General features: G+C 46.0%; 1 protein-coding gene across 5 annotated transcripts in view; it reads right to left on the bottom strand.

The window, feature by feature from the left end:
* Positions 1-24,411, bottom strand: part of FGGY (FGGY carbohydrate kinase domain containing) — a 339,037-nt gene that overhangs the window by 53,760 nt on the left and 260,866 nt on the right. For all 5 annotated transcript variants that reach the window (XM_068239391.1, XM_068239395.1, XM_068239393.1 and 2 more), the window contains exon 14: positions 19,449-19,543. In XM_068239391.1, the coding sequence (XP_068095492.1) occupies positions 19,449-19,543 (95 nt within the window). The remainder of the gene's footprint in view (positions 1-19,448; positions 19,544-24,411) is intronic.

A 24,411-nucleotide genomic window follows, 5' to 3' on the forward strand; every position in this document is an offset into this window, starting at 1 on the left:
CTGACCTGTCTGGTGTGTTCTTTGGACTTCATGGTGTTGTTGCTCCCAATATTCTCTTAGACAACCTCTGAGGCCGTCACAGAGCAGCTGTATTTGTCCTGACATTAGATTACACACAGGTGCACTCTATTTAGTCATTAGCACTCATCAGGCAATGTCTATGGGCAACTGACTGCACTCAGACCAAAGGGGGCTGAATAATTATGCACACACCACTTTGCAGTTATTGATTTGTAAAAAATGTTTGGAATCATGTATGATTTTGGTTCCACTTCTCACGTGTACACCACTTTGTGTTGGTCTTTCATGTGGAACTCCAATAAAATTGATGCATGTTTGTGGCAGTAATGTGACAAAATGTGGAAAACTTCAAGGGGGGCGAATACTTTTGCAAACCACTGTATAAGATGTATATTTGTACCAGAGTAAAATGCACTATAAATTACCTTTTTCTATGTACAGTAGCTAACACAGTATGTAGTGAAAATCAGACAGCTCTGTCGGGGTTTGGACTAGTCCATCTCCTCATTGAGTATTTTTATTGTTTTCTTTATTTTCAAAATCACTTTGAAGTTGCCTAATCCTACTGCTAAAATAGTGTGCGCTGCAAACGAGCAGGAAGGCTGGACAGCATCTATGTATAGATCCTTTCCAAGGAGTGCTTTCATTAAGAATAAAACTATGTGAAGGCAAAATAGGAAAAACTAATTTGTAGTGCATTTAATTCTGGGACAAATGCCCATCCTATTTGTATGTATTTTACATTTTATGTTTTTTTGTGATACTTGTCCTGTAACAGACAAACATATCATATATATTGCTTATTCTTATTATCAAGTCCATTTTGTTAAAGGTTTACCTTCACTGCTAGGAAAAGTGAAGAGCATAGCAAAATGAATTATGGAGAAAGTGAACTTGGCTCGACTGCTATAACTAGTATGAATCCCCCGATGACCACCTATCAGACTTGCTGATGGGTAAGATGGCTAATGAGGCCTTTGTGGAAGCGCTGTTGTTATTCAGCCAATCCAGCACAGATTTCCTGCCAGCTCCCTGTATCAGATGACTGGGGTTACTGAGGGGAACGTACCAATACGTCCTGCTGTACCAGAAGCCAGGGAGGTTACTTAGGGCTGACAGATTCTCTGCTTGTGCATAAGCCAAAGTGTAATAGCAGTACTCCAGTCCCAAGGGTTCCTTTTTTAGGGGACTGTGATTTTGGGGGGGCCTCTCTTTCATCTTCACTTGTCCGTGTTTTAGGAGATTTCAACATATAGGCATTTAAAGCCCCATATTTAGCTAGACTTTTCATTAACCTCCCCCCACCCAGTGGCTTAACTACAATCCACTAGGTCCCCCAGCAAAATTTTGATGGCACCCTCCCCAATGTTCACACACCCTCCTTTGCCTTGGCGCCCTTCATGGCCTTGAGACCCATCTCACAAGGGTCATAAAACTAGTGTATGGTATAGTTCCTGAAAAGAACCGTCGAGGTTCTGAAATGAGAGAGACCAGGAGCCCAATGATTCAGCATCATTAAACTAAGTTGATGATGAGTAGAAAGTTAAACTCACAAAGGTAGGTTACACTCATGGGCGTAACAATGGGGGCTGCAGCCCATGCGCCCGCGGGGGGGCCCGCTTAGGGCCGTTTTGGGGGGCTGGAGGGGTCGCAGCATGAGGGGAAAGCTATGGCCACACTCGGCGGACCCTCACCTCGGGCTCTCCCCTCTGTGCTCCCCTCCAGATTCAATAACCATATGTGTGCAGTGTCTGACGCGACTTCCTGTTTATACAGGAAGTCGCATCAGAGGCTAGAGAGAGAGAAGCGTCCACGCTGGAGCGTATAGAAGGTATGTAGCTGTCGCTGCCCGCCGCTGCACACATATGGTTATTGAAGCTGGAGGGGAGCGCAGAGGGGAGAGCCCGAGGTGAGGACCATCCCCCCTCCCCGCCGAGTGTGGCCATAGCTTTCCCCTCATGCTGCGACCCCTCCAGCCGCCCAAAGCGGCTCTGAGTGGGTCCCGGGGGGGAGGGGGGGGGGGGCGCGGGGCCCGCTTAAAATTTCTGCAGTACAGCCCGGTGGGTCTTAGTTACGCCCCATACACCGACAGAGCCTACGCGAAGTTAACTGTTCCCATTTAGCAGTGGCTGGATGGTGTGATGGTTAAGGGCGCTGACACAGGAGACCAGGGTTCGAATCTCGGCTCTCCCTGTTCAGTAAGCCAGCACCTATTCAGTAGGAGACCTTAGGCTCTGCTACTGCCTATAGAGCGTGTCCTAGTGGCTGCAGCTCTGGCGCTTTGAGTACGCCAGGAGAAAAGCGCGATATAAATGTTATTTGTCTTGTCTTGTCATTTGGTATCACAGTTCCGCTAGGCAGGTGCTGGTCGTTGCTCTCCTTAGGTATTTAGACACGTGGTGTACAAGATAGCACCACAAAGGGTTGGACTATAGCTTAAAAGATGTGTAGAAGGCGCCCAGAATATATCTTAACAGTATAGAAGTAGTTGTCTTACCTCCATCAATGAACAAACGACATAGGTGGAAATTAATTTTAATGATGCACAACAAAGACAACGCGTTTCACGGGTACTGGCCCACTTCCTCAGGTTAATAAAAAGTGGCGAAGTCAGCAGCGATCACGAGTGTGGGCGCCTCTTTTAGAAGCCACCTGCGCTGCTCTGCAGTTAAATAGTATCTGACAGTGCTTAAACACTTTAGATACAGTATTAACCTTTACTAAAGGATTTAAAGTTAAGTTATATTCTGGGCACCTCCTTCACATCTTTTTAGGCTATAAAATAAGTGTGGCTATGATGATCTTTACAACCAATAACAAGTGTAGCCTCAAAAACACCTGATCTGAAAAATAGTCCCCTGTATTGGAGGTAATGTAGGTTCGTAGTTGGCCTCATAACAGCTCTGGCCCCCCTGCTCCCCTTTAGTTACGCCCTTGACCCCACCCCCATCTCACTAGGATTGTAATAATGCAATAAAATGATAATAAAAATATGTTCATTATGATTAGGGGAAAGGTGGTCATGTAAAGGTGAAAGAGAGGCAGCTCTCTCATCCACTCTGGCTTTGACAATAAAAGTTGAGCCTGACGTGTCTGTGCTACTGCGCATGCATGCAGGGCTTGTTGATGTTCTTTTTTGGGGGAGGGGGGGGGGGGGGCGTGAGGTGTTCACCGATGTAACAGCCCGGTGGTGGAATAGGAGGAAAGGCTCTGGATTATCCATAGGTTTCCCTCTATTGAGGTGAGTACTCTTTTGGGGCACTTTTTTCCCTACAGGTGTACCTTAAAGAGACTCTGTACCAAAAATTACAACATTTTTTCTACCATCCTACAAGTTCCTAAAGCTGTTCTAATGTGCTTTCTACTATCACTGTCTCTGTAATAAATCAATGTATCTTTCCCCTGTCAGACTTGTTGGCCTGTGTCTGGAAGGCTGCCAACTCTTCCGTGCTGGTCTGTTTATGCACAGTCTCCAGGCCCCTCTATGCACACTCCAGTGTGTGTGTATTTACATAAGCCAGCAGCGTCTCGGCTATCTTATCAGTGATAGAAGATAGCTGGATAAAAATCCTCCTCTGTTAGGCTGTGAAAGTAGCTGGCTGACACATACTGAGGAATTACAAACACAGGCACAGGCAGAGCTGTCTGCAGGAAGCCTGTCACTTCAGTGCATGAGAGAAGCAGGGGACAGAAGGTAAATACACAAATGATCTTTTGAGATGCTTGTGTATGGATGTATTTTTCTATGTGTGGACATACTGTACATCAATCTACTTCCTGTTTTGGTGGCCATTTTGTTTGTTTATAAACAAACTTTTTAAAACTGTTTTTGACTACTTTTAATGTGGCGGGGAGCGAAATTGTGACAGAGGGTAATAGGAGATGTCCCCTAACACACTGTTATGTTTACTTTTGTGCGATTTTAACAATACAGATTCTCTTTAAAGAGGAACTCCAGTGAAAATAAATAAAAAAGTGCTTCATTTTTACAATTATTATGTATAAATGAGTTAGTCAGTGTTTGCCCATTGTAAAATCTTTCCTCTCCCTGATTTACATTCTGATTTACATTCTGACATGGTGACATTTTTAGGCCTCTTGCACACTGCAAGCAATTCAGATTCAGATTCCGCTTTTTAATCTGTTTTTACTTCCGATTCAGATTCAGATTTGCAGTTTGCTCCTTGCACACTGCAAATCTGAATCTGAATCGGAGGTAAAAACTGATTAAGGCCTCTTGCACACTGCAAGTGATTCTGATTCAGATTCCGCTTTTTAATCAGTTTTTACATCCGATTCAGATTCCGATTTGCAGTTTGCTCCCTGCACACTGCAAATCGGAATCTGAATCGGATGTAAAAACTGATTAAAAAGCGGAATCTGAATCGGAATCACTTGCAGTGTGCAAGAGGCCTAAGGCCTCTTGCACACTGCACGCGATTCCGATTCAGATTCCGCTTTTTAATCTGTTTTTACATCCGATTCAGATTCCGATTTGCAGTGTGCAGGGAGCAAACTGCAAATCGGAATCGGAATCTGATGTAAAAACTGATTAAAAAGCGGAATCTGAATCTGAATCGCTTGCAGTGTGCAAGAGGCCTAAAAAGCGGAATCTGAATCTGAATCGTTTGCAGTGTGCAAGAGGCCTTACTGCTGGCAGGTGATGTCAGTGGCAGAGGATGCTGCTTGCTTTTTTGGCAGTTGGAAACAGCTGTAAACAGATATTTCCCACAATGCAATGAGGTTCACAGACAGGAAACTGTCAGGACCATGGTCCTGACATCACACTGTGGGAGGGGATTCACCACAATATCCACCATACAGAGCCCCCATGATGGTCCGTTTCGGAAAAGGAAAAGATTTCTCATGGGAAAGGGGTATCAGCTACTGATTGGGATAAAGTTCACAGTTACAGTTACTCTTTAAATGTGCTGTCTTAAGGAACACCACACACTCGTCAATTTTGCCAGAAATCTATTCTCCAACCTATGTCTGAAAATCGTTCAAATTATCAACGAGACTGCAAATATTGATCAGTTGGGGGGGGGGGGGGGGGGGGCAGAGTGGCAGTAGATTGATAATGCTGCAATGGTCCATTATATTTTCAATAGATTTCGTGCTAAAATATATTGAATTCCCATGAATAGAGTGTGGAAGGTATAGATCTCTCTCTGATCAGATTCAAATCCCAGATGCTTCTACAGTATCTTTTTGCCACGATAGGCGGCAGTCTATTAATGTGTGACTACCTTTACTTGAAACGTGTCAATGTCGTAGTTCTATAAATTCATGGACTTTTGCATTTTGCGACTGAACTGTTATTAGTCTGCTGAACGGGAGTTGTGTTGGAGTCGTGTCCTTTGCTTATATAGAGCTGCAATTTTACGTGTCCCTTTTTTCATTTCTAAAAGTTGATATGCTGATGTATTAACATGTAAAAGTAGCTGCACAGAGACAAAGGACCTGTCAGTCGCTGATAATGTAATATTTAACCTGAACGTAGGTGTTGAGAGGGCTGATCTGTGTGCTTAATGAGCTGTCACAAGTGAGATGTGTCATCTGCTATCTATGATCCAAAAAATACACCTAAAATCCAAACAGGCTGGAGAATGTAAAGGCTTCTTGTGCAAAAAAAACTGTAATCATTAAGTGACAGAAAAGGATACTCTTTTTTTCTAATGCCATATTTAGTCATATACTCCTACATGGCATAGATATAGTTTTTAACTGGTTGAACTATTATTTTGTTTTTCATTTGAGAAAATTCTGTTGTGCTGTTAGTAATACCCATAAAGTGATGGACATCACAGAGCATATTGAAGAGACAAGAGAGGGTGAGGTGAGTACACACCTTGGAAAAACACCTGGAGCCCAATATCGCAATATGTCACTAGGCTGGGAGGAATACACAGAAAAGGGAATATACTGACACAGGTTGTTGCTGCAGGGTTGCTGCAAGGGGCAACAAACCACACGAAGGAGAACTATGACCCATCTCCACTCCGGTATTCCAGGTATAGCTGGATGGAAGTTGGTCGCACTCTTGGAAAAGGTAGTTGGTACAACAGGTGGCTGAGCCACTGTAGTCTAATAACTGGCACAACAAGCGTGAAGAAGCACCCAGGATGGATTAAAATTAAGTTTAAAAACAGGATAAAAATAAAAAAATAGAGGTAGCTTACCTCTACAATAACACAAATAAGACATGGTTAAGTTGAGTTCATTTGCAGAGGCAGTGCGCTTTGTGGATACAAGCCCACTTCCTCAGGCCAACAGGGCTGGATTTGTACTCTTTACCGCCCAAGGCAACTGCCACCAGCCACACCCTTCAGTATAGGTAGCGAGATGACCCCTCCCCTTTCCCTCTAGTATAGGTAGCAGGATGGCTCCCATAATCCCTCCTTTTCCCACCCCCCTTTCAGTATAGGTAGCCAGCTCATCTTCACACCGCAGCAGCCATCAGTGTCACTCATTTCTCCACTCGTCTCCAGTGCAGAAGCTTTCTCTTCCTTTCTGTCTCCAATGCTGCCCCAGTCCATAGCCGCCAGCCACAATGCAAATGTGCACAGAGAGCAAGGTGGCTGCTTCACAGGCGGCTAGCAGCAGAGTACTGGCTCGCCTGATCTCCCTGCACTGCAGCATTTGCAAGCTTGCACCAGTTTAGCCTGCTGCTTTGGTACCCTTGCTCCTGTGGTGCCCTAGGCCATGGCCTATGTGGCCTTGGCCTAAATCCAGCCCTGCAGGCCAATAAAAGTCCCACTGCTATATTGCCAAAGAGCTCTAGTATTTAATGGTATTTAGATTCAGGGCCTTCTGAATGGTAAGTATTTGGCTGTGTTTGGCCAAAGGGCACTCAAACAGCACTCAAACTGAATGCGCAACAGTAGCTAAAATATTTTCTGAACCAGGGGTTCCCACACTTTTCCCTCTCATTCTACTTCAAAAACTACTAGTTCAAAGTGATCAACCTCCTCCCCTCCACCCACAAAAAACCTCTGGACTATCCAGATATCTGGATAAACATGGTTGGCATCAAAATTAACATGTAATATAGATCTAGAGAGAGAAGAGGAAATCATAATCATCATGACCATAAATGACAGGAAGAGATATTCTACAAACCTCTTTTCTCTGTGTTAAAGAAAACCTAACCCCTCCCCCCCCCCCCCAAAAAAAAAATTTGTTTCACTTACCTGGGGAATTTACCAGCCCCATGCAGCCATCCTGCACCCTCATAGTCACTCACTGCTACTCCGGTCCCCCGTCGCCAACTAGTTTCGTTTTTGCCAACTCGGAGTCCACGGGCCACCATGCGTACCTTTGCACGCATTCCCACTGGTGCAGTAAGCTACCGCGGACATTAACACGCATATATATATTTTTTTGTATGTGTACGCGATAGCTTCCTGCACGAACAGGAATGCGTGCAAAAGTGGCGTGGCGCCCGCCCGCCCATCGACTCAGAGTCGGCAAAAACTAAACTAGCTGGCGGCAGGGGACCGGAGCAGCAGTGAGTGACTACGAGGGTGCAGGGTGGCTGCAGGGGGCTGGTAGAAGCCCCAGGTAAGTGACATTTTTTTTTGGGGTGGGGGGGGGGGTTTAGGTTTCCTGTAAGGCTCACACACACGTCCAGCTTAATGCACAACATGACCAACTGCACAACAATCTATGTATTCAATATAATTGTGCTGCTTCCTAATATTAAGCAATCAGAAACCTTTTGGGTTCGCCACACCTCTAGGTAGAGTTCTCCCAGTTAAATATTAAATAAATTGTATGGTGGACAGGCCCTCCCACATAATAAAGTGACAGACAAAGTTCCAATAATTTTCAAAAGTCCTCCTCCACACAGAACGACTTGGATTCTGATCCACTATTAACATGTGAAGTAATCGCTCACCAGATTTCAAGGCTAACCAATAACAGACCAGCAATCAGCGCTTAAAACACCCACTGATCTCCTCACGATCTCAGCTCCTTTTCCTGACAGATCCTTGGGAAATCCAAACAAGAATCACTCATGATATAGTATTAGTGACTCCAGTTGTTACCTCCCCTTATAACGCTGTGCACATGCACTACTATTCACCACTTGTGATCCCAATCACCAATATACAAATGAACCGCTCACCAGATAAACTGGCTGACTGACCGCAGACCAGCAATAGAGCATTCACTGCAGATCAGATGTCTGCAGGGAGGTGGAGTTGCTTTTGGCTGGCTTGACCGCTCCTCTTACTCCCAAGCCTGCTGGGACTGCTGATGGGGAGGAGCCATGGAGAAATTCAACCCACTGATTTGCTACAGCAGTGGCTGTTGCCCACATTGGCCGGTGTTGCACTTTCAGCGTGTGGCGCTTCACCTGTGTCCAGCGTTCAACCGCGATCTACCCAGCAGAAAGCAGTCCGTTGTAATCGTCCGGTAGATCGCAGATTCGCAACCAATGCTTTGAGCACCCCTGGTCTAAACCAAGGAGATTATCGGGATCAAGGAACTAGTCTGTATGCTTACATAGCCACAACAAAAAAATCCTTCTCTGATCCTACATTAAAATCATGGAGTACTAATTTGACTCATTGAAGAAGTTTGAACTTTTGACTTGGCGACAACTTGGCCCACGCTCTTTACCTATTGCAACACTAGAACATTGTGAGGTTATTGCACAACACCACTCATTACATAGTCCTTGCACCAGAATCATTGTGTAATGCTGCAGTATAGCCCACTCTGGCTGTAACAATATTCCTCTGAAATCATTTCACTTCCACTTCTCTTCCCCTTTTTTTCTCAACTTTGTATTTCTGTAGCTTGGAGAAACCTCAGACAGTATTCATGCATAGATACTGCTTGCTTGGTAGCTGGAAATAGCCATTATTTCTCACAGTGTAACATGGTTCACAGAGAGGAAACTGTCAGGGCCAGGGCCCTGACATCACACTGTGGGAGGAGTTTTACCACAATATCAGCCATACAGCTATGCTTCTGTGCTTTCATCACAGAGTACATTGAGACACTGAATTGCTTGAATTTCAATAAAGAAACTGGAAAAATTGGACTTCTGAAAGCTGTAATCCCAACCCCATAACCACTTATACACTCAGTAACCCCATTTGTGACCTGACTTGAACCAGATGTGGGTCGAAAAAAGCTGTAGAAAAAATCTTGCAAGTGTAGCTTCACAGCAGAGAATCACTTTATTATATATGCACGTGGGACTAGGTCCCGTTTCCATTTGATGTTATTTCCAGATGGAACCCGGATACGAATGCAAGTAAAATGAACATTTGTTGTACTTTCAGCCCAATGAAAATCACTGCACTGTTTCCGCCTAATGCGAGAAATCTCATGCATTCACTATTTTAAAAAATTCACGCGTCATGCAGGGAAACAGGAAGTAGAGAAGAGCCAGCTACCGAGAAGCATGGACACGTCGCATGGAGAGGTGAGAGATTTACAAAAATGCACCGCTGTGCCAGCTCTGCAAGGAGACACAGGAGGAGGGTTTATAGAGAGGGAGGAATGATGCTCATGTTGGCCCCCTCCCCACTTCTGCTGGGTGGGTGTCACCTCTTCCAAGCCCTGCAAGGGGGGAGGAAGGTGGGGCAGCAAGAAAACAATTGGCTTCAGGCAGCAAATAGTGTAGAACTGGCCCTGGTGACAAAACAACATATAACATCAGAATTCATAGTCCTTCCTCCACAAAGATAAAACGCTGTGTCTCCTGCCCCCTTATTGCAGAATAAAGACATAACTGGGCAGTCCAGACATCAGAACTTGACACTGTCAGGAATGGTGGAATTACCTCTAATGCGGATAGCGGCGCGAGTGCCGCTTCCGCATCTGACGTCACGGTAGACACCGCTGCGGCGTCTCCGGGCCTCCCGACGGTCTCTGGGAAATCCGGTCTATCGGTGGCACATAGAGGACGGCTGGCTTGCGCGCGCGCGGAGCGCCAGCATCTTTATGGGCTGAGGAGACGTGTCAGCTGACCTGGAGGTCAGCTGACAGCAGCCTATCTTTCAAGCCTTCTGATTGGTTAGGCTTTCTGGGCGGCGCTGTTTGAATTGCAATCTGTATTTAAGGATGTGCTTATCATTTGCTCTTCGTCTGTTGTTGCTGAAACTTCGCAGTGAAAGCTCTCAGACCTTAGTCAGATCCGTGTGTGCTTGAACCGGCAGGACCCCAGGGATTCGCACTTAGCTTAGGATTATTATTATTGTATTGTATATTACTGCGTATGACCTTTTGCCGGAACTTCTGATTACTCTCTGCCCTACGATTCTGTACCTCTGCCAATCTGATCTGTTGCCGACCACTGCTTCAACACTCACTCTGATTTAGTCTTACGATTCTGCACCTTTGCCCAGAGCAGGGACAAGGTCCTCCAGCACCCAAGGCTGAGACACCAAAGTGCGCCCCTCCATCCCTCCCACCCCAGCCGTCACACACTGATTGCTATTAGACTAAGAGGGCCACAGGGCCTACAACCTCCCCAACACCTTAATATCTAGTTATCTGGCTTGCAGTCACTGCTATGTATCCCCTTTTCTTATTTCTTTCTGCTTTATACACAATTAGGAATGACAGCTGAATGAATTGTACGCCCCCTCCTACACTGCGCCCTGAGGCTGGAGCCTCTCCAGCCTATGCCTCGGCCCGGCCCTGCCTTTGCCTATCTGATCTGTTGCCGACTATTGCCTGTATACTCACTCCGATTCTTGCCTGACGATTCTGTACTTCTGACTGACTGATCTGTTAATGACTTTGCCTGTATGACCTCTTTTTGAGAGTGATAGCCCCTGTCGCTCAGGGCTATCACTCTCCAGTGCTCCTAAAAGTTACTGTGCACCCAATCACGTGTGATCACTCTTTTGAATAAAATACTGACTATAGTGCAGATTGAGCTAGTACTGATCATCAGATACTTCACTGATCATTACAGACACCTTGCTATGGCTTTTTGGGAGGGGTGGAGTGATACCTTAACTGGGTACAGTTAAAAATGGCGCAGATGAAGAAATGGCGCACCATAATGTATCATAAAACGCTATTTACCATTTTAATGTAAATACATTGTTTAATACACTAAAACAGTAAATAACGTTTTATGATACATTTATCGGTGGAACGGTACGCCATTTTCAAACACTGTTAATTAGGCAGCGGGGTTCAGGGGGAAGAGGCAGCGGGGGTCGGGAGGAGAGGCACACATCCTCCCTCCACCTAATCCTACTCCCTCCACCCCGCTGCCTAATACTAGTGGCCCGCTGCCTCTCCCCCCCAACCCCCGCTGCCTTAACACCAGTGTCCAGCTGCCTCTCCTCCCCACCCCCGACCCCCGATGCCTTAACACCAGTGCCCCGCTGCCTTAACTCTAGCCTCCCTGCATGTGACATTTTTTAGGCCTTGTAACGCTACAATCTGGCTTTAAGAAACACCACAGCTGTGAAACAGCCCTCATCCAAGTCTGCAACGACCTGCTCATGGCAAGGGACAGAGGGGAATGCTCCATCCTAATCCTGTTGGATCTCTCAGCGGCTTAACAGACTGCAGGAGTACTGTGGCATCAGTGGATCAGTCCTCCAGTGATTCAGATCATTCCTGACTGACAGAACACAGAGAGTATGTCTAGGTCCTATAATGTCCAAACCTGCACCTCTACAATTCGGAGTGCCACAAGGATCAATCCTATCCCCTCTGCTGTTTGCAATCTACATGTTGCCACTCGGTACACTTATCCTACGTCATGGCCTGACGTACCACTGCTACGCCGATGACACACAGCTATACCTGTCCTTCAAACCTGGTGGAACAGACCCTACCCCAAAAATAAACTCTTGCTTAGCTGAGCTACAGGCATGGATGAATGGTAACTGGTTGAAACTGAATGCTGACAAAACTGAGATCCTGTTTGTCCAAAGCCAGCACTCGCCATCAAAACAGCTCTATCCTAAAGCAACACCAATCAGGATTGGGAATTCAGACATAAACAGCTCCAACCTTGTGCGCAGCCTTGGAGTACTAATCGATGGGGAATTGAGTTTCAGAAACCAAATTTCATCTGTAGTTAAATGTTCCTACTTTCATCTAAAGAACATTGCAAAGATTAAACATCTGATTCCCCCAGAGGATCTTCCAACCCTAGTTCACGCCTTCATCACATCACGGCTGGATTACTGCAATGCCCTTTATGCTGGCCTCCCCAAAAAGGACCTGCGTCGCCTGCAATTAGTGCAGAATGCTGCTGCCAGATTGCTAACAAACCAGCCTTGCCACTGTCACATTACACCGATCCTTCGCTCACTGCACTGGCTACCGGTAGAATGGAGAATACTCTTCAAGATTGGACTGCTGACATTCAAATCCCTGCACAATCTGGGCCCTGGATACATGAAGGACCTGCTGAAGCTGCACCACACCTCTCACAACCTCAGATCAGCAAGTTCTATAAACTTGGTCACTCCCAGAGTGCACCTCAAAAAATCTGGAGATAAAGCTTTCTGTCATGCTGCCCCTACTCTTTGGAACTCCCTGCCACACCCAGTAAAGACAGCACCATCCCTGGAGCTATTCAAATCCAGACTGAAAAGCCACCTGTTTAGCCTGGCATTTCCAGACTTATAAAATTCTTCCTCTGTACCACGATGGTCGGAGCCATGCTTATGCGCTTTGAGTCCTATGGGAGAAAAGCGCTTTACAAATGTTATTTGTTGTTGTTGTTGTTGTTGTATTTAGCGTTATAAATGTAAGTCACCCTGCATGCGCCATTTTTTAACACTTATAACGCTAAATAGCGTTATATAATATAAGTCAATGCGGCGCCATTTTTACATGTGCCATTTTTACCTGTCCCGACCTTAACCTATGGCAAAATCTTGACATTACGTTTACTTCAACCTACCGTAACCTTGACTAGGCTCTTTGGGTGGAGTTAACCTACATCATGTTTACGGCTAAGATGATAATTATGTGAAATTAAGTTTGAAGACATCGGTGACATAAAGATATATTTCAGAGAACCTGCTGAAACTGTATCCTCGGGCAATGTACAGAACTCGGGGTGACTCATGCCATGCTCCATCCAAAAGATAAATATAGAAATGAATCAGGAGCTGGAAGTATACCAAGGCATTGACTGCAGCACAATTACTGATGCTTGATAAAGAGGACAGGTTGGGCACCTGTGGAGACTCCAGCTGCTGGGTACACACTATGAGATTTTCTGGTCGATTTACTTTCAGATCGATTATTTCCAACATGTTCGATTTGCTTTTCGATCGTTTTTTGAGCATTTTAATAGGAAGTTGATCGGAAAATGCTCGGAAAACGATTGAAAAGCAAATCGAACATGTTGGAAATAATCGATCTGACAGTAAATCGACCAGAAAATCTCATAGTGTGTACCCAGCAGAGGGTATTCATGTGGACACAGTAGCTAGATGCTGAGTAACCTAATGATAGATCATAGATACAGCAGGTTGAATCCAAGTTAGAGAGATTAGATTTACTTACCTAGTGCTTCCCACAGTTGTGGTTGTGGCTACTGCCCATGCAGTTGTGGTCATGGCTACTGCCCATGCAGTTGTGGTTGTGGCTACTGCCCATGCAGTTGTGGTTGTGGCTACTGCCCATGCAGTTGTGGTTGTGGCTACTGCCCATGCAGTTGTGGTGGTGGCTACTGCCCATGCAGTTGTGGTTGTGGCTACTGCCCATGCAGTTGTGGTTGTGGCTACTGTCCATGCAGTTGTGGTCGTGGCTACTGCCCATGCAGTTGTGGTCACGGCTACTGCCCATGCAGTTGTGGTCGTGGCTGCTGCCCATGCAGTTGTGGTCGCGGCTACTGCCCATGCAGTTGTGGTCGCGGCTACTGCCCATGCAGTTGTGGTCGTGGCTACTGCCCATGCAGTTGTGGTCATGGCTACTGCCCATGCAGTTGTGGTCGCGGCTACTGCCCATGCAGTTGTGGTGGTGGCTACTGCCCATGCAGTTGTGGTTGTGGCTACTGCCCATGCAGTTGTGGTTGTGGCTACTGCCCATGCAGTTGTGGTCATGGCTACTGCCCATGCAGTTGTGGTCATGGCTACTGCCCATGCAGTTGTGGTCGTGGCTACTGCCCATGCAGTTGTGGTCGTGGCTACTGCCCATGCAGTTGTGGTGGTGGCTACTGCCCATGCAGTTGTAGTCGTGGCTACTGCCCATGCACGGATGCACAGGCGCATCCACGCACCTCGTTCTCTATCATGCTCCCATGCAGTTGTGGTGGTGGCTACTGCCCATGCAGTTGTGGTCGTGGCTACTGCCCATGCAGTTGTGGTCATGGCTACTGCCCATGCAGTTGTGGTCGCGGCTACTGCCCATGCAGTTGTGGTGGTGGCTACTGCCCATGCAGTTGTGGTTGTGGCTACTGCCCATGCAGTTGTGGTTGTGGCTACTGCCCATGCAGTTGTGGTCGCGGCTACTGCCCATGCAGTTGTGGTCGTGGCTACTGCCCATGCAGTTGTGGTCATGGCTACTGCCCATGCAGTTGTGGTCGTGGCTACTGCCCATGCAGTTGTGGTGGTGGCTACTGCCCATGCAGTTGTGGTTGTGGCTACTGCCCATGCAGTTGTGGTCGTGGCTACTGCCCATGCAGTTGTGGTCGTGGCTACTGCCCATGCAGTTGTGGTCGTGGCTACTGCCCATGCACGGATGCACAGGCGCATCCACACACCTCTTTCTCTATCACGCTCCCATGGCTGGGAGCGTTCTGCACTGGTGCAGTTTAAGGCAGGGGTCACACTTGTCTTTCAGTTTCTACACTTTTCAGAAAACTGAAAGACAAATGTGACCTCTACCTTACAACAGCTAATGTAATTTATAGAGAAAACTGACAAATTGCGCAAGATGTCAGTTTTTTTTCTGCATGCAAAATCTGCATTAAAGTGTGACCTAGCTCATTGATTAACATGAGTTCTCAGTTGAAGTCAGTTTTTCTGTGCAGAAAATGTGTACGAAAGCCGGTAAGTGTGACCCCTGCCTCAATCTTTCTAAATAGCACAAGCACAGAAGGAATCTGGTAATGAAAGCACGATCAAGAGAGGCGTGCAGACGCGCATGTGCAGTAGCCACAACCACAGCTTTGGTCGGAGATCTTTTGTAGCAGACAACAACACCCTGGGGGGCATCGAAACTACAGCAAGGGACCTGATGGACTGCTAGGGGCTTGAAGAAGCCTCAGGCAAGTAGGGCTGCTCAAATCCGGATCCGGGAGATACCCGGATAGTTTCTATCCGGATATCTCCCAATAAACCAGTGCGGGGTGGGCGGGTCAATCTTATCTGTCTGATGTCTTCTTCGTCCATCCCTCGGCGCCTCCCACGATGCACTCCACACACGTCACGTGATTACAAACACTTCCTCCTTCAACCCGGAAGGAGGAAGTGTTTGTAATCTTGTGACCACCGCTTGGACCGCATCGTGGGAGGCGCCGAGGGACGGACCGAAGAAGACGTCAGGTAAGATTGACCCTACCCCCCCCCCCCCCCCTACCCCGCCCAGGTAACTGGGAGATATCCGGATAGAACTATCCGGATGTCTCCCGGATCCAGATTTGAGCAGCCCTACAGGTAAGTACATCTAATTTCCCCATACTGTATTGTTCATGGACCGGACTGACCACTGACAAACAGAGGCTAACCATTGACTGGAATAACCACTGACAGACAAAGACTTGTGACAGTCGCGCTTCACTGTGAACGCACTGTTAATCTATAGCAGAGATGACAAATGACAAGCAGACACTGGACAGTAAATATGCAATCCCTGCCACTCCCAAGCTGCCATCTCTGTCTATAGGTAGCCTGTGCTCTTTGTCCTCAGGCAAATATTCTGTACTCCTCCCTTCCCAACCTGCTGTCCAATCAATGACGGTGTTTATTTGCCTCAACAGTCAATGTATATAGTTGATATAGGAGGAGGAACACAGTGCTGAGATAAGCAGATGCACACCATTGGGTGGAGGGGCTAGACATGGGGAGGCTAGAAAACATTATACTGTACATCTGGTGACCCATGGGCAGGTCCTGTGGGAAAGGCTCTTTCACCGGCCGGCGTGACAGTACAGCGCATGCGCGATTAAACCGCACATGCGCAGTACTGTCACGCCGGCCGCAGTGATGACGCGAGGACGATGACGGTGCAGAGGGAGCGATCAGGCCGGAGGGGGCTGGAGGAAGCCCAAGGTACAGTATGTATGAATTATTTTTTCTATTCATCTATTGTTTCCTTTAATTTCACTTCAAGTTTGAATTCAAAGTTCTGCGTGTTTTAGGGATTTATCGAGCAGAATCTGCAGTCAGAGCACAGACCTGTGACCCAAGCACAGCCCTGGGGCCTTGATTGTTCTGTATTGCTGCAGCACGCCACCAGCATTGTCTGCTTTTGCCCAAATCACCATCTAGTCAACCCCATTCTCTCCTAATATGTTATGTGTGCCTCCGATATTACAGCCAACCTGGGGTGAATCACAGCAAAGTTCCCTCTGAGTCACGGCAAGGGAACACGGCCTCGCCACAGCTGCCTAATGACTTTACCGAGGCTGCTCCTGCATGGAAAGACTCTCCAGGTTTCATTTACAAGCTCCTCTGAATATACTGCGGTTAGTGTCAAAAAACGGAGACACTGAACATGCTGGAGTTGACTCAGTAGCTAGAAGCAAAAGCCATGGAACTTAAAAGGAAAGATTTCAACATTTCCCAAGAAGGAAGCTTAGGACGGAACATCATCATTAAAATAATCTGAAGATTTCCTTTGAATAGGCTTGTCAGTTGAAAGGACTGATATTCCCCCAAATACATTATTTTGCTAAAAATATTTCACTTCCTCTTTCCAGACAAAACTTTAGACCTGGCAACCCACAAAGAGTCTAGCCGGCAAACTGCTAATCAACACAGTTCTTTAAAGAGAACCTGAACTCTTGCACAGGACAGAAGGAAAACATAGAGAAATGCACCCTGTATGTATTTAGAGAGTTTATCTTGTCTAATTCCCTCTCATCTGTGACAAATCACATCTGTAACTTGATCGCTCAGCTGTATCAGCTGGCTGAGCAGCTAATTTTTAAACACAGGATGTTAACCCCATGGGCTTGATTTAGTAAACGGTGCTAACCCACTTAGCACGCCTAAAGACTTTGGGCGTGATAACTAGGGTGCTAACTGGGTCAGCACCATTTACTAAATTTACATCGCACGCAAAGTCCCACACTGAAAACTTTGCGTGCCCACAGCGCGGTGTGCGCAAAATGTCGCATCGCGGTGCGACGAAAACGGTGCGTTGATGCGCCTATAAGGTCGCATTGCGTGCGACTTTAACGTCACATGGTGCGACATTAAGTTCGCACCCAATTCGACCTTATAGGCGCAGCGGGTGCGCTGTTTTTGCAGTGCGCGCGCAAGGTTTTGCGTGCGGGACTGTACGCGCGATGTGAATTTAGTAAAGGGTGCTAACCCAGTTAGCACTCTAGTTATCACGCTTAAAGTCTTTAGATGTGAATTTATCATGCCTAAACTAACTTTAGGCATGATATAGAGCTTTTCACAGGCGTGCTAACACTTAGCACGGTTTACTGAATCGAGCCCCATGTCTGCTTTCATAAAAGCAGGAAGCAGACACATTGCATTTATTGCATGATTTGTATCAGCTGTAACAAATAAATGTCTTTTCTTTAAGAGGTTATTATGCTATTGCTTATTGTTAAGGGTAGAGAGGAAGTTCTAAGTTGAGTCCGCTTTAAAGCAAATTAGTAGTGCAAAAAAGTCAGATACTTACCTATCGGGACTGAAGATTCTGAATCCTAAAGAGCCTTCAACTTCCTCCCTCATAGTCCTCATTCCAGTGCTGTCACCAATGTTCAAATTTGCTTCCTCAGGAACCTTGTAAGGCACATGTGTTCCCAAGCGCACATGAAGATAGGCGGCTCCACACTGCATATGCGCGAATGTGCATTTGAGCGCGCTCACGCATGCGCAGTATGAAACCCCCATTTTCAGGAGTATGAATGAACAACAATTTTGTACAACTCCAGTTAGCGTGCCAGTGTCTTGCTTTGCTCAACCACCTCCACTTGGAGCGCTGAAATAGAGCACTCATCTGCGTGACGGTTTCACACAGCCGCCGCAGCACAGCGTGCCTGACCTGCAAGCGCACCAGCTCTTCCCCTATGTGACCAGCTCTCTCTGGGCCACTATACCTTAATTCTCCCTCTCATATTTCCACGGCCAGTGACACCGCACATGTGTGCCCCACCAGCCAGGACACCACTCTTGCCGCTCCACAGTACCAGCCAGCTTAGAGACCACACTTGGAAGTACGAAGGAGACAGCAGGCGATCGGCAACACTGTATCCAGAGCCTATGTCCCTGGCCTACAAAGGGACAAAAGCGCTAACACTGACCAACCCATACGGGCGAGTCAGCAACTTATAGAGGTGAGAATATTCCACGGAGAGGCTTGTCATCTATATTGTTTTGAAATTGAGTGCGCTTTTCCCCTTTTGTCTTGTCCCTACCCCATCCCTGTCTACAGAGATAATGTTGTACAAAGGCACAGAGTTAAAGCCCAACGAAACCCAAAATTGAACAATACACATTATAACAACAATCCGGATAAGTGAATATACACAGTTTGTAAAAGCAGAGAGAGGAAGGGATAATACCTTTTTAATGAGCCAAATGTGATTGCCACTGAACTTTCAATCTGCTTTTGTAATAATAATCCTACATAGTAATCCCTCGTCATCATTTGCCCCTGTGTCCGTGTGAAAACTGAACTGCGCATGTGCTGTGGTTGCTAGGGCAACAGGGACGCACAGGTCAGAGCTGGGAGGATGACGCAGGGAAGGAGGAGGAGGACAATGGGGTCAGACTGACAACTTAAAGAATACACGAGGTAACATGTGACATGACAACATAGACGTGCATGTACAGTGCCAAGCACACAAATAACTATGCTGCGTTCCTTTTTTCATTTCTCTGCTTGAACGAGATAAACATCAAGAATGCAAGTGACAGTTTCTGGTCGGGACCGGGTCGGACTATAGCACAGCCTTCACTGATAAGGAGTTACAACCATCAAACACTTTCCTAGCAAAAAATGGTTTCTGACAGCAGAAAAGAGATAAAAAGGGTCAATAGTTTATAGATTTTTGTTCTGGCATATTTCAATGAATATGTCATTAAGCAGAGACAATGAAACAATAAAAACTTAAAAAGTAGAATTAAATATAAAATAAAACTTTGGGATATCCAAAAAAGTCATTTTTAGGAGGAGGAGGATAGATACAGTTGTTCATTTTAGTTTATTTTAGCCTTGTATTTCCTTTAAATTTTTGGTCTAGTTAGCCATTAAATCATGTGATTATTTAGGTATTTAGGTGTAAACTGACATACCTGTATTGATGTGAAATCTCTGGAGGCGCAGGCTCCAAGTATGGCGGCACCCACAAGTACTGACTCAACTTCTTCAGATAAGACGACGGGTAAACCTGTTTCAAAACATACTTATTTCAGAAATCATTATTTATTATGTACTATACAACACCACAGAAGAAATACACGATGATATATACTGTATAACTGGGGTCAGGAACCTTTTTGGCTGAGAGAGCTATAAACGCCACATATTTTAAAATGTAATTCTGTGAGAGCCATACGATATGTTTCAAACTGGCACAGTGCGCATGCGCAGTAGAGGGCTCACGTCCCTGTTGCCATGGTGATGTGTATACAGTTGATCCGCCGGGAAGTGGAAGTGTCAGACACGTCTTCAGCTTCAAGTGAACCTCCGGACTAAAAATCGACTCAGCAGCACTGAAAAGGCCTGGTGTTTCTTTAACAGTTTCACAGCATCAGAACTTTGTTTCTTTTATCCAAGCCTCATTTTTAGCTGCACAGAAGAAAACTGCCCGGGCTTTTTTCCCCTGATGCTGTGCAAAGCATGATGGGATTTCTGATGTTGTTGCTCTCGTTCTGCTGTTTTGGTGCAATTTTATTTTTTTTTACATTTTGAATTTGACATTTGAAGCCTAGAGCATGCAGCTGGGAGGGGTTATCAGGACACAGGACAGTTGGAACTGTGTCTCCTGCTCCCTGTCACCTCCTTTCAACCAAAAAGATGGCTGCCCCCATGAATCACAAACATTTGCCTGTTCTTTTAAAACAGGGTGGGTAAAAAATTATATTACCTATCTATTCTAATTAACATAACTAATGTAACTTAATGACAGTATGTTTGTTTAGGCTGAAGTTCCCCTTTCACTTGGGTTTTAGCAACATCAGTAATTTCCCATACAGGAGAAATACCTACTAACAGCTTGTACAATTAGTAGGACGAGATCTCCACACTTTAGCCCAATAGGCTGTCTGTCAAGTGACAGGCAGCCTAGTGAGCCAATCAAAGTGCGGGGATCGCGTCCTACAAAGTCACTGGGCCTGACAGGATCCAGTGTGGGACAATTGGAGCAGCCGTTCGTTTTGGGGTAGCGTGAGTAAGTTAATTGTGCATGCTACAGCAGTAGTGTGCCTTCTTTGAAAATTTTACTTGTGCTGCCACACTGAGCTGCGCTGCTTGAGCAGTGTAGCTTAGGGAATGAACCCATACTGATTTGTCTGTGAGCCAGATTTAGCCATCAAAAGAGCCATATCTGGCTCCCGAGCCATAGGTTCCCTACCCCTGCAGTATAATAATGATCATAGTGTGCTCACTACGATTTCACAGCTACAATTGCTATCATAATGGAAAAATCCTAATCAATAAAAATGTATCAAAATTTTGAATAATTACGACCATACACAAATTTTCATGATGACATTTTTCGTAATTACTAACATTTTCGTAATTATGACATATTTTTCAGGACAAGATGGGTGTACAACGCAAAACTACATAATGCTGTGTTATTTTCTGGTTTTACAAGAAATAACAAAATTACGAGTAACACAAAATTATGATTTAACGCAACATTCCGACACAAAATTGCAAATAACGACATTGTGAATTTTCTAATAACAAATTACAATTTCATGTCGGAATTACGAAATTGCAACATTTTGCCTCATCATTAATACTGTATGTATTTTGTAGCTATTTTCCCTGACAAACATGCATACTATATATTATGCAGGAGAACAGAGACGCCAAAAGGATCATAGAAGGAAGCTAAATGAGCTTAAAAAACCAAATTCTTGGTAAATAGAGGCGGTAGTGGTGGACTTACCTCCTCCAAGTAGACACACAACGACTGTAGTAAAGACAGTCAATGTATTTTATTTATGGGCTCCAAATATGCAACGCGTTTCGCAGGTTTGGTCCCGCTTCATCAGGCAATAACAACGGAATACGCAATAGCATATGTGGTCAGTAGAAGAGCCAGGCACCTCTGCATACTATATATGGGTGTAACTATAAATAATGGGGTCCCCCTAGCTAAACTTTGATGGTGCCCCCAATGTTCACACCCTTTCACTTGCCAACCCCTTGTGACCCTCACAGCCTGGAGCCCATCTCACAAGGGGCATAAAACAAGTGTGACCATCATGATTTTCACACCCAAAACAAGTGTAGCCACAAAACACCTGCTCTGAAGGATGGACTCCTATATCTGGGGGAGTGAAGTAGTAGTTGGAGCCCCCTTACAGCTCTGAGCCCCCCTGCAGTCACAGGGACAGATCACCTATAATTACACCTCTGATACTATAAATGCAACATCCTTGTCCGCCTTTTTCCGCTTTCTGATGGGTGGGAACCACATTTTTGGGGTGGCACAAAGCGGGCACGACAGCTGGCTGGTGGTGCCCATTTTGGTGATTAAAATCAATGTTTGTATGGTGAGCTTTAGATTTATTCTCAAACAGACATCAGATATTTAGCGGAAAAACATATCGTGTGTACCCAGCATTAGGCTAACTAGTTCAGCGATGATAGGAACCAAATGTAAACATCACAAACAGGATGTGAGGATCCGCGCGGCTGCCTGCGCAGGCAGGCAGCCTTTTTGACCACTGTTCAGGTCTGCATTCTGCAGGTCTCTGGAAGAGAGACCTTTTGTCAGTTGTGCAGCTTGCTGCTGAGGAATTTGCATACGTTTGTCATGCAGATTGCTTAGCCACATCCTTTGTGGGCTTGCTCTATAAAGAGCTATGTTTCCCACAGTACGTTGCTGGTCATAAGGGTTAGTTCCTGTGAAACACTCCGGAGAGTGTCAGCCTTGCTCATTGTTTGAAGATTAGCTTAGAGTAACTCCTGGGGCTGCACTAGGCAGGTTCCCCTAGTGCAGTTAGGATTGCATTATTTGTATTGCCTGTTCTGTCTGTCTGTGGGGTGCTACCAGAGCAGCGGTTGTTACTGGTAGCCCCTTCTGTTCTATTGTTACTGGTAGCCCCTTCTGTTCTGTCTTCCTGGATCGCACTAGCCTCTTTCGCTAGTGCTGTGGATCCTATCTCTCGCTTGTCCCTGTTTTCATGTGTCTGTCTTGTCTGTTACGAACGCTTGCTGGAGGCTCGGTGAGGTAACCGTTAAGCAAGCGCTCATGTCCTCTGTTTCATGTTTGTCTGTCGGTGATTAGTTAGGCGTGCTTGTCTCTATTGTGCTTATCACGTGGAGACCGCGCATAAACGCGTGCACTGTTGCGAATGAGTGCGGTGTTCGCGTTTAGCTAGCGTTTGTTATTTTCCTTATCTTCTCATTGTATGATTTGCTGTGCCTTTGCTACTCTTGTGTTCTGCCTTGCTGTAGCCTTGTGTCACCTCTGGCAATCGCCTCTCTCGCGATTGCGTTCCTACTTCATATCTGCTGTTGTGTATGCACCGTCGCGGGTTGGCGACTAGTTTGGTGCACACACATACAATCTGTCCCTGTGCTCATTCTCTTCCGCAATCGCTTCTCAAGCGATTGCGTTCTCACTTGGTTTCTTCTGTTCTGTGTCCACCGTCGCAGGTGGCGGCTAGATTGGTGGACAAACATACATTCCTCATCTGTGCTTATTCGGTCTTGTGTCGCTGTTAGCAATTGCCATCTCCGGCGATAGCCTTCTCGCTTTGTCTTCCTGGTTGTGTGTTCATTGTCGCAGGGTGGCGACTAGTTCGGTGAACACATACCCTCTGTCGCTTTGATCTCTCTCTTTCAGGGCTATCTTGCCCTGCGTTTCTTCCCTTCGTACAATTCCTGTCTGGCGTGTGTGGCAGAGCAGAGGAGCTGTTCCTCTGCACTCCACAGCTCCCCCTGTTGACAGGAATTTCCCTCTACAGGTGCACTGCACCTTTTGCTGGGTTCCCGCAAATTACACACTTGTGGAGGATTTCCGCAGTGTCTGCGCACGTCTTGTGCGCTGATCACGGAGAGAATTCCTCAATCGTTACACAGGATCAGAATTATTATCTTTATTCAAAACTTGCTGTCTTTAAGATACAAGCTCTAGTTTATTGGGTAATTTAAAAGAAAAACCGTAAGCTTTCAGCTTGTAAGCCTTCTTCAGACTCTATTCCTGTTGACTGTTACAAATACATGTGTCATCCAGATGCATTAACTACAAGGGATATTGCCAGGATTGTGAAGTAGTTATGGCAAATAGATAAGACCCTTGTTTACTGAACACCTACATAGACATGGAGAGTTTCTTTTACAGACCGTATCATTTTCACTGCATGCTGCTGACGCCTGAAAACCGCAAACTGTATGTTACTGTACGGGGGAGGGTACTCAGGGCAGGTGCAGTGATTTCGAGGTGGGGTGGGGGTCCCAGTGTAGCGTCGCCCATGTGTATGGCACTGTAGGCCATGCATGAGCACAGTGGGGGGTTTTTCCTAAGTAAATGTGCAGACAGACGTTTCCCAGCAACAGTTTTTAGCGTTCCCACCTTGCCATTTCTTATGCGAATGATTCTACATGATTTTTGTATCCCTTATGGAAGCGATGACGAGGAAACCTTCTGTTGAGGCACTGAAGCTAAACCAGTACGTAATGTCTGAAGCTCATTAGGCCCAGTGATTTGGGCTTTACGCTCCACTGCCACCCCCCATCGCTAGCCAACATGACTTGTCTTTGGAAAAGTGAGTCACAAAGCGCCACTTAACTCCATCAACCTGTTCTAAGGGGGAAACTAATTTCACAGTAGCAGCTCCCAATTCATCACGGCAACAACTCTGTGCCGGACTCCACATAACCAGCCCTTTGAAAAAAAAAATCACCAGGCAACCTTTACCCTACAAGACTGTGACATCATCCAGAAACAAGCGCGGTACACAAGTGTGAGATAATTGGTTACATGGCCTGACATCGCTTTCTAAATCACTGCTAACCACAAACACTTAACTTACTGCAGCCTCAACAGCTGTGTTTTTCTGCTTTCATCTCTCA

Source organism: Hyperolius riggenbachi, chromosome 6 (assembly GCF_040937935.1).
Source record: "Hyperolius riggenbachi isolate aHypRig1 chromosome 6, aHypRig1.pri, whole genome shotgun sequence".
In the NCBI taxonomy this organism is placed as follows: domain Eukaryota; kingdom Metazoa; phylum Chordata; class Amphibia; order Anura; family Hyperoliidae; genus Hyperolius; species Hyperolius riggenbachi.